The sequence below is a fragment of the Coregonus clupeaformis genome, unplaced genomic scaffold, assembly GCF_020615455.1.
Source record: "Coregonus clupeaformis isolate EN_2021a unplaced genomic scaffold, ASM2061545v1 scaf0281, whole genome shotgun sequence".
NCBI lineage: Eukaryota > Metazoa > Chordata > Actinopteri > Salmoniformes > Salmonidae > Coregonus > Coregonus clupeaformis.
In genome coordinates this window covers 370,366-379,556 of record NW_025533736.1, presented here as the reverse complement: position 1 = coordinate 379,556, position 9,191 = coordinate 370,366, and the positions used below count along the sequence as shown (strand labels likewise).

The following is a 9,191-nucleotide window of genomic DNA, read 5'->3' as shown; positions in this document are numbered from 1 at the left end:
CTTGCACACTCTTGCCTCCATCTAGCTGATCTAGGATGTAATCATTAGTCCAACAGTTGCAAACGAGAGTTTTTATTGGACAAATGCAGGTATGTCCCCGTTTCGTTCAGTTTGCTTCCGTTTAAGAAACGTTTTTCAACAGAATCTGCGCAATGAATACACCCCTGATCACACGCAAACACAATTCACGTGCATAGCAGCCACATACAAACCGCTCGTTGTGTATACAATTCCTTCTCGCATCTATCTACGCGCTCTCCTCCTCTCACTTTTCCCTTCGCTTCAGTGCACAATAATATAATAATATGAAATTTTGCAGACGCTTTTATCCAAAGCGACTTACAGTCATGTGTGCATACATTTTTACGTAAGGGTGGTCCCGGGGATCGAACCCACTACTCTGGCGTTACAAGCGCCATGCTCTACCAATTGAGCTACAGAGGACCACAACACATCAGCTACTGTACTGTACAGAGTGCTGCTGAAGCTACTATAGACCTTCATTGCAAAACAGTGTGTTTTAAATGATTTGGTGACGTGAATATATTTAGTATAGTTCTATCTAAAAAGCATAATTTTTATGTTTCACTATTTATTTATTTAGAAATTCACTGAGAAGGATGGTCCTCCCCTTCCTCCTCTGAGGAGCTTCCACTTATATACACATACACTATTCATCCCCATTACACTAAAGTTATGTTGCCCATGGACAGCTATGCGTGAACCAAGTCTGTGTTTCCCAAATTTATTATTTAGTTTCAATAGAATTAAGAAGCTTTTGGGAAAACCCAGCCCAGTGTTATGCCATGATATGTTGAGTTTCCTGATCTACACGCGCATAATCATAGCCTACCTTTCTCATTCGACCTGCAGTGTCCATCATTTTCAGATAGCCGACATCCAACATTGAGTAGTTTGACTAGTTCAACTCTATATTTGCTGTTTTGAATAATACAACTGCTTTGTGGTAATGTATCACATTTGTTGATGTTGGACTATTACAACTTCTCCAAAGCATACAGATTTGTTTTATATCGGGCGAATGGGACCATCATACGTGCACGAGCGGCGCGCGCAATATGAGAGCGCGCGTGGAGGCGGTCCGGCTTCTTCAGTTTTCTGTAATCGCTTTTCGGTTGCTACCTTCAGTTAAATAGCAAGGACACGAGTGCGAGCAGACGGCCGTGTGTGTGTGGATATACTTTTCACTTGGGATTTTAATACAAAATACAGCATCGACGGTCAGCTGCCAGGTAATATTTACGCACGCATGTTACTGTCCTTCGTATGTGTACAGAAAGTAAGTAAATGTCCCGTGAAAGTGGCATTTTCCGATGAGGGGGATGTGTGGGACGTGCCTCCCTTTGTGCCCGAGCAGCTCAACGCTCATTGTGGACACTTGAGAAACGTTGGATTCACACATTTCCAAGCCGTTCATTTGGCCCTCGCGTCGACTGGCCTTGACGAGCCCTTGATGCCTTGTCGAAGAATTTCTTAAACGTGATGTTCTCTGCATATTTTCCCGAGTTTTAAACGCTCAGGCCTCTTGATTTAAATTCCCCATAGCAGGACATAGCACAGCGGGTGCTACTTTTTCCTGCAGTGTTAAAGATGTTTGTTATGCATTGCTTTTTTGACAGCTCTATTTGTGTCGCGGGCACATGTTGTTATTTTTATTTTTTCAGTCGAAAGGGGGAGGCTTGCAAATTGTGTTGACCTATTGCTCAGCTGGCTCCGAAACAACGACAGAAGAAAGTGATACATTATTGTGTCCTATTTATTGAGGCCCCTAGAGTCAACACGCGAGTCGTCTTTGATAAATGTAACTAACAATTTTCAGAATTGATATCATTGCCCCAAGTTGCCATCGCACGCCTGTTTTGCAAGTCGATACATGTCTGTCGAGTGGATACACTAATAGCGTTGATGTCCTTATCATAACACCCCCGGGAAAGGTAGTGGTTAAGCACTACTTTAGTTTACCGTTTGATTAACCGTTTGTATCTTTTACCGTAGGCCTATTCCCCAGGCTTTTATTCGAAACAATATAAACTGATACGTTTGGCTTGACGTCCATGACCGTGATAGATAAAAAATTACCTCACCTCATTATTGTCATCAAAGGCGATATCTCAGTCGTCTGATGCCCTTTGTAGAGGCACAGGCCTACTGTTCTAGTGTCTCTTTAGCCTACTAAACTCAACTCCCTGATTAGTTGAGTTTAATCGACTAGTGTCTCTTTCGATCTATGTTCCATCAATCCATGTGGTCAACTACTGAAAAGGTTAATGAGTGGTGATATTGAATTAATTGTTTTAGATTAGACTGTATTGTCAGTAGGCCTGTGACATGTTGACTCTTCAAGTCAAGACATCTTGACAGCATTGTTCTTTCATACTAGGCTATATTCCATTAAATCTCAACAAAGTCATGTTTCTAATGCATTCAAAAAATTTGTAGGTGGTTTGTTAACGCAGTAATATTGAATCTTCTTGAAAGAGTTTGAGATCTTAGTAGTTTGTCAAAATATTGACGAACCGCTCACTACCTCTTCCTTTTCAACACACAAAATAGCTTCACCACCTTGCCTTCAACACATTAACCAGCAGTGAAACAGACTTTAAATTATTTCCCTGTTGTGAAAATAATTTCCTCCTGCAAGGACAATCAAGTATTCTGTTCTACTCAACCACACAATGGAGGCAGGTAGCCGCTGTTGTGTGGTTAGAGAGAAGAGCCAGCAACTGGAGGGTTGCCAGTTTGTATCCGGGGTCTGACAGGAAAAATCTGGCGGGAAGTGAGCTGGCAACCGGAGTGTTGCTGGGATCAAATCCTAGATGCCATTGCCTGCCGTTGTGCCCTTGAGCAAGGCACTTAACCCCCAACAACAACAGCTCCCCGGGCGCCCGGTGTGGCAGCCCCCCGCACCTCTCCCCCAAAAAACCTGTATGTGTGTCTTTCAGAGGGGTTAGGTTAAAAGCGGAAGTCACATTTTGGTTGGACCTTGTCTGCAATTGACCAATACAGTGATCTTAATCTTAACCTGCACAATGACTAGTAAAATCATAGGCTGTGCAACCTTGGAACCCTGGCAGTCCACACAAGGTACTTTTTTTTTAAAGGCCTGGGCAGGCTAACATACCACTAATTTATTTTGTATAGAAAACATAATGAAAGCTAAAGCTGTGCTGTTTGGTCTCTGTTTCCCAGGGCCAGGATGTCCAGTGAAGTGCAGAGACCGGACGATAGCCCCAGCACCAGTGGGGGGAGCTCGGATATCGAACAAAGAGAATCATCGGTACCCCCAGAACAGGAGCGGGAACAAGCACAGCCCAAAAAGAAGGAGACTAAGATCTCCAGTAAAACAGCTGCCAAACTCTCAACCAGTGCCAAGAGGTAAACCTTGAATCTGGCTCAGTTTAGTGGTATTTAATAGGAGTGGGCGATATACCGGTTTGATAGTAAAAACCGGTATTGTGCCGCGCCATGATATGGATTTAGCAATATCATGGATACCGCGATTTATTCAGAATTCATAAATTCGAATTTTGCATCAATATTTTTTTGTTCCAAATTTCAACTGAGTGATAGTACTAAGTAGCTACATCTTTTTTTTTTTTTTTTTTATCCAACCTTTCTTGGTTCTTACGAATAAAAGAATGTATGTTAATATGTTGACCTATTTTTATGAGCGCACGTCGCATGCACTTGTTGCACGCATGTAGTGCTAGCAACAAAGAAGTGTGCAGGCAGCTGCAGTTAGGAGGCAGGTTAACTATTGGGGGAAAACTTTACAATCCAGGATGAGCGAAAACACAGAAATTGATGTTGCTCAAGAGCAGGAGGATAAATTGGTTAAGAAGAAAGGGGGCACCTCTGTTGTTTGGAACTGGTTTGGCTTTAAAATCTCCGACCCCGACCAAAACACTACCCTATGCAAGTTGTGTCGGTCGTGTTGTCTTAGCAAAAGGTGGAAACACGACCAACCTGTTCAATCACTTAAAAAACATACATGTCCGTGAGTATGAACAATGCACCAGAATGCGTGAGACAGTAAGCCCAGGAGCTCGCCCGAAGACAAGCCAGACTCGCACTCAACAATCAATTATATCATCATTTGCTGCCGGTACTTGCTATGAGAAGACGAGCAAAAATGGATAGACATCACAGCTGCGATTACAAATCACATAGCGAAGGACATGGTACCGATTCAAACTGTGGAGAAAGAGGGGTTCAGAAAGTTGATTCAAACTCTGGACCCAAGATATGAGATCCCGAGCCGCAAATATTTTAGCCAAAAATGCCTGCCACAGCTTTACACAGAATGCTGGGACAGAGTTTACAGTGAGATAAATAACATTCCATTCTTCTCCACTACTGCCGATCTATGGTCAAGTCGTACCACAGAACCTTATATAAGCCTCACAATCCATTACATAGACGGTGACTGGAAACTGAAAAGTAAGTGCCTACAGACGTCTTATTTCCCAGACGACCACACCGGGAAATAATTGCAGGTGGGCTGAGGGACATACTGTCGTCCTGGGGATTAAAAGAGTCGCGTCAAGTTTGTATGACGACCGACAGCGGATCGAACATGATCAAGGCATTGCAGCTGAACAAGTGGGCAAACCTTGGATGTTTCGGACACAGGCTGCACAATGCTATTGGTAAGTTTCAGGACTGTAGCCTAGGCCTACCCTGTATGATGCTTATTATTAAGAAAAAATACAGCTCACATCAGCCATGTACCGTAGGCTAAATCTAAGCACATCAGATTTGTAAAATGTGTAACAGTTGAATGTAAATGCCGTAAATCCTCAAACAAAGATTAAAAGTTATATTGTATTGTGATTTCTATATAAAAATGCATTATTATTAATTATTATTGTATTGTGATTCGATTATTTTTCACCCTATTATTTTGATTTCTTATTCCCAATTTCCAGAGAGGAGTGTCCAAAACGCTCCCGGGCCACAGGGGTGTGCGATTTCCCGGGCCACAGGGGTTTGCAAAAAGGTGGTTAGCACGTTCTCATACAGCTGGAAAAAGCAGAAGGCCCTGATGACAGCACAGAATGAACTAAGCCTGCCCCTGCACAAGCTCATCACAGAATCTCCGACAAGGTGGGGATCTCGTCTGAAAATGATGGAAAGAGTCCTGGAGCAGGAAAAGGCCATTACACAGGTCCTGGCAGGGGACAAAAAGACACGGCACCTTGTACCTACCTGGCAAGACATCCAGGTCTTGGAATCAGTCACAGCAGCACTGAAGCCACTCCAGGACTTTACAGATGCCCTGTCAGGAGAAGCGTATGTGAGCGTGTCCTATTTGAAGCCTGTCATCAATCTGTTAAATGCAGAGGTTCTAAATCTGAGCAAGGACGATACAGAACTGACCAAAGAGATCAAGATCAAGGTTCTTGATTACTTGAATAACAAGTACACTGACCCTGCAACAGATGAGCTGCTCTCCATGGCTACCTTTCTAGATCCAAGGTTCAAGACCAGGTACATGTCCGCTGAGAAACTGGAGGACATTAAGGTATTTATTCATTTGTTCTTGTTTTATTGCTTCAAATGTAAAGCACTTTGGGCTGCATTTTATGTATGAAAGGTGCTATACAAATAAAGTTTAATTATTTTCATTTTTAAGGTGAGAGCTGCCTCAGAGACCGAAGCCCTCCTGGTGGAGAACACAGCCCTGGGAAAATCGTCTCTTGCAGAGGATCACACTGACAGGGAGAAAGAAGCTTCCACTGCTCATCAATCAGGCAAGAAGCCCAAGAAGAGCCTTGGGAGCTTCTTTAAGCAGACCAGCAGTGCACCTGCCTCATGTTCAGAGAGGCAGATCATTGAGCAAGAGCTGAATAGCTACATTCTGGCAACGGCAGCAGACAGCGAGTCTGATCCTTTGGAGTGGTGGCGATTTCACGGATCTAATTTTCCACGTGTGAGTTGTCTGGCAAAGAAATACTTATGCATCCCTGCCACAAGTGCCCCCTCTGAGAGGGCATTCAGCACTGGGGGCAATGTGGTGACATGTCACAGGGCAGCACTAAAGCCAGAAACAGTCAACATGCTGGTATTCCTGGCACGGAACTTGTGAAGAAAGTTCTAGTGAAGATTTGTTGATATTGTTGATAATTGATGGTTGAGGCTTGAAAGGTTTAGTTTCAAACGGTTAGTTTTTTACATATCTACGGACCGTAGCCAAAACAAACACACGTATTTGAATTTGTAATTACCTTATTTTCTTTATCTCCTGTTATTTTTTATTTAATTTTACTTAATATCTAATTTATATATATATATATATATAGGCCTACCTACCTCATGTTTACGGAATGCATGTTTGCACAATACAAATAAAAACTTTTCAGGTCCATACGGTCCAATGCCTCACTCTTTCTGGTTATATAAGGTTCAAATACATATTTTTCCTTAACTAATATAATTTAACCAAGAAGGGATATTAAAATGTGATTCATATTTTTTTACGTCATATATCGTGATATCATATCGATATCGTCTGGACAGTGGAAAATATCGTGATATGAATTTTAGCTCATATCGCCCACCCCTAGTATTTAAGTGGGGCAGGTTTGAGCACCTCCCTATCCTCAGGGCGGTGAGTTACACTGAGTGTTCAAAACATTAGGAACACCTTCCTAATATTGAGTTGCACCCCCTTTTGCCCTCAGAACAGCCTCAATTCGGCAGGGCATGGACTGTACAAGGTGTTGAAAGCATTCTACAGGGATGCTGCCCCATGTTGACTCCAGTGCTTCCCACAGTTGTCAAGTTGGCTGGATGTCCTTTCGGTGGTGGACCATTCTTCATACACCCGGGAAACTGTTGCGTGTGAAAAACCCAGCAGCGTTGCAGTTATTGAAACACTCAAACTGGTGTGTCTGGCACCTACTACCATACCCTGTTCGAAGGCACTTAAAATATTTTGTCTTGCCCATTCACCATCTGAATGGCACACATTCTCGATTGTCTGAAGGCTTAAAAATATTTATTTAACCTGTCTCCTCCCCTTCATCTACACTGATTTGAAGTGGATTTAACAAGTGACATCAATAAGGGATCATAGCTTTGACCTGGATTTACCTGGTCAGTCAATGTCATGGAAAGTGCTTGTGTTCCTAATGTTTTGTACACTCATTTTATATAACGCTAACCGGTCCTATGGGCATCATTATTCTAATCACACTCATGCTATTAATATATCCATTAGATTTAATCATCCATACAAGATGTGTAATGAAAGGTACCCTTGTTGCATCTATCGCATCATGACACTGTAATGCCCGTCATTCATCTGACAGGCAGATTACTATGATGACTATGCCCCTGTGTCTTTCCTGGCCGTGTGATGATAAGAGCGTACCAGGAAACACTGGGCCCAGCCTGGTTATCCTTGGTTATAGCATTTTCAGAGAGCTTTCCTTAGCTAGGTCAGGTGGCCTGAGCCCTAACAATGATGACCATACTTTCATTCATAACACATACAGTGGGGAGAACAAGTATTTGATACACTGTCGATTTTGCAGGTTTTCCTACTTACAAAGCATGTAGAGGTCTATAATTTTCAGAAATCCAGAAAATCACATTGTATGATTTTTAAGTAATTAATTTGCATTTTATTGCATGACATAAGTATTTGATACATCAGAAAAGCAGAACTTAATATTTGGTACAGAAACCTTTGTTTGCAATTACAGAGATCATACGTTTCCTGTAGGTCTTGACCAGGTTTGCACACACTGCAGCAGGGATTTTGGCCCACTCCTCCATACAGACCTTCTCCAGATCCTTCAGGTTTCGGGGGCTGTCGCTGGGCAATACGGACTTTCAGCTCCCCTCCAAAGATTTTCTATTGGGTTCAGGTCTGGAGACTGGCTAGGCCACTCCAGGACCTTGAGATGCTTCTTACGGAGCCACTCCTTAGTTGCCCTGGCTGTGTGTTTTGGGTCGTTGTCATGCTGGAAGACCCAGCCACGACCCATCTTCAATGCTCTTACTGAGGGAAGGAGGTTGTTGGCCAAGATCTCGCGATACATGGCCCCATCCATCCTCCCCTCAATATGGTGCAGTCGTCCTGTCCCCTTTGCAGAAAATCATCCCCAAAGAATGATGTTTCCACCTCCATGCTTCACGGTTGGGATGGTGTTCTTGGGGTTGTACTCATCCTTCTTCTTCCTCCAAACACAGCGAGTGGAGTTTAGACCAAAAAGCTCTATTTTTGTCTCATCAGACCACATGACCTTCTCCCATTCCTCCTCTGGATCATCCAGATGGTCATTGGCAAACTTCAGATGGTCCTGGACATGCGCTGGCTTGAGCAGGGGGACCTTGCGTGCGCTGCATGATTTTAATCCATGACGGCGTAGTGTGTTACTAATGGTTTTCTTTGAGACTGTGGTCCCAGCTCTCTTCAGGTCATTGACCAGGTCCTGCCGTGTAGTTCTGGGCTGATCCCTCACCTTCCTCATGATCATTGATGCCCCACGAGGTGAGATCTTGCATGGAGCCCCAGACCGAGGGTGATTGACAGTCATCTTGAACTTCTTCCATTTTCTAATAATTGCGCCAACAGTTGTTGCCTTCTCACCAAGCTGCTTGCCTATTGTCCTGTAGCCCATCCCAGCCTTGTGCAGGTCTACAATTTTATCCCTGATGTCTTTACACAGCTCTCTGGTCTTGGCCATTGTGGAGAGGTTGGAGTCTGTTTGATTGAGTGTGTGGACAGGTGTCTTTTATACAGGTAACGAGTTCAAACAGGTGCAGTTAATACAGGTAATGAGTGGAGAACAGGAGGGCTTCTTAAAGAAAAACAAACAGGTCTGTGAGAGCCGGAATTCTTACTGGTTGGTAGGTGATAAAATACTCATGCAATAAGATGCAAATTAATTACTTAAATCATACAATGTGATTTTCTGGATTTTTTTTTCCGTCTCTCACAGTTGAAGTGTACCTATGATTAAAAATTACAGCCTCTACATGCTTTGTAAGTAGGAAAACCTACAAAATCAGCAGTGTGCTATCCTCCCGAGTGGCGCAGTGCTAGCTGTGCCACTAGAGATCCTGGTTCTAATCCAGGCTCTGTCGTAGGGGAGACCCACGGGCGGCGCACAATTGGCCCAGCGTCGTCCAGGGTAGTGGAGGGAATGGCTGGCAGGGAT

The 9,191-nt window shown here is 43.4% G+C and overlaps 1 protein-coding gene across 1 annotated transcript in view; it reads left to right on the top strand.

Annotated features, from left to right (window-relative positions):
* Positions 1 to 1,117: 1,117 nt before the first annotated feature.
* LOC121561981 (ubiquitin-conjugating enzyme E2 E2) overlaps positions 1,118 to 9,191 on the top strand; it is a 35,545-nt gene continuing 27,471 nt past the window's right edge. Inside the window, exons 1-2 of the mRNA XM_041874394.2 lie at positions 1,118 to 1,253; positions 3,211 to 3,396. Of these exons, the coding sequence (XP_041730328.1) occupies positions 3,218 to 3,396 (179 nt within the window). The 5' untranslated portion in view covers positions 1,118 to 1,253; positions 3,211 to 3,217. The remainder of the gene's footprint in view (positions 1,254 to 3,210; positions 3,397 to 9,191) is intronic.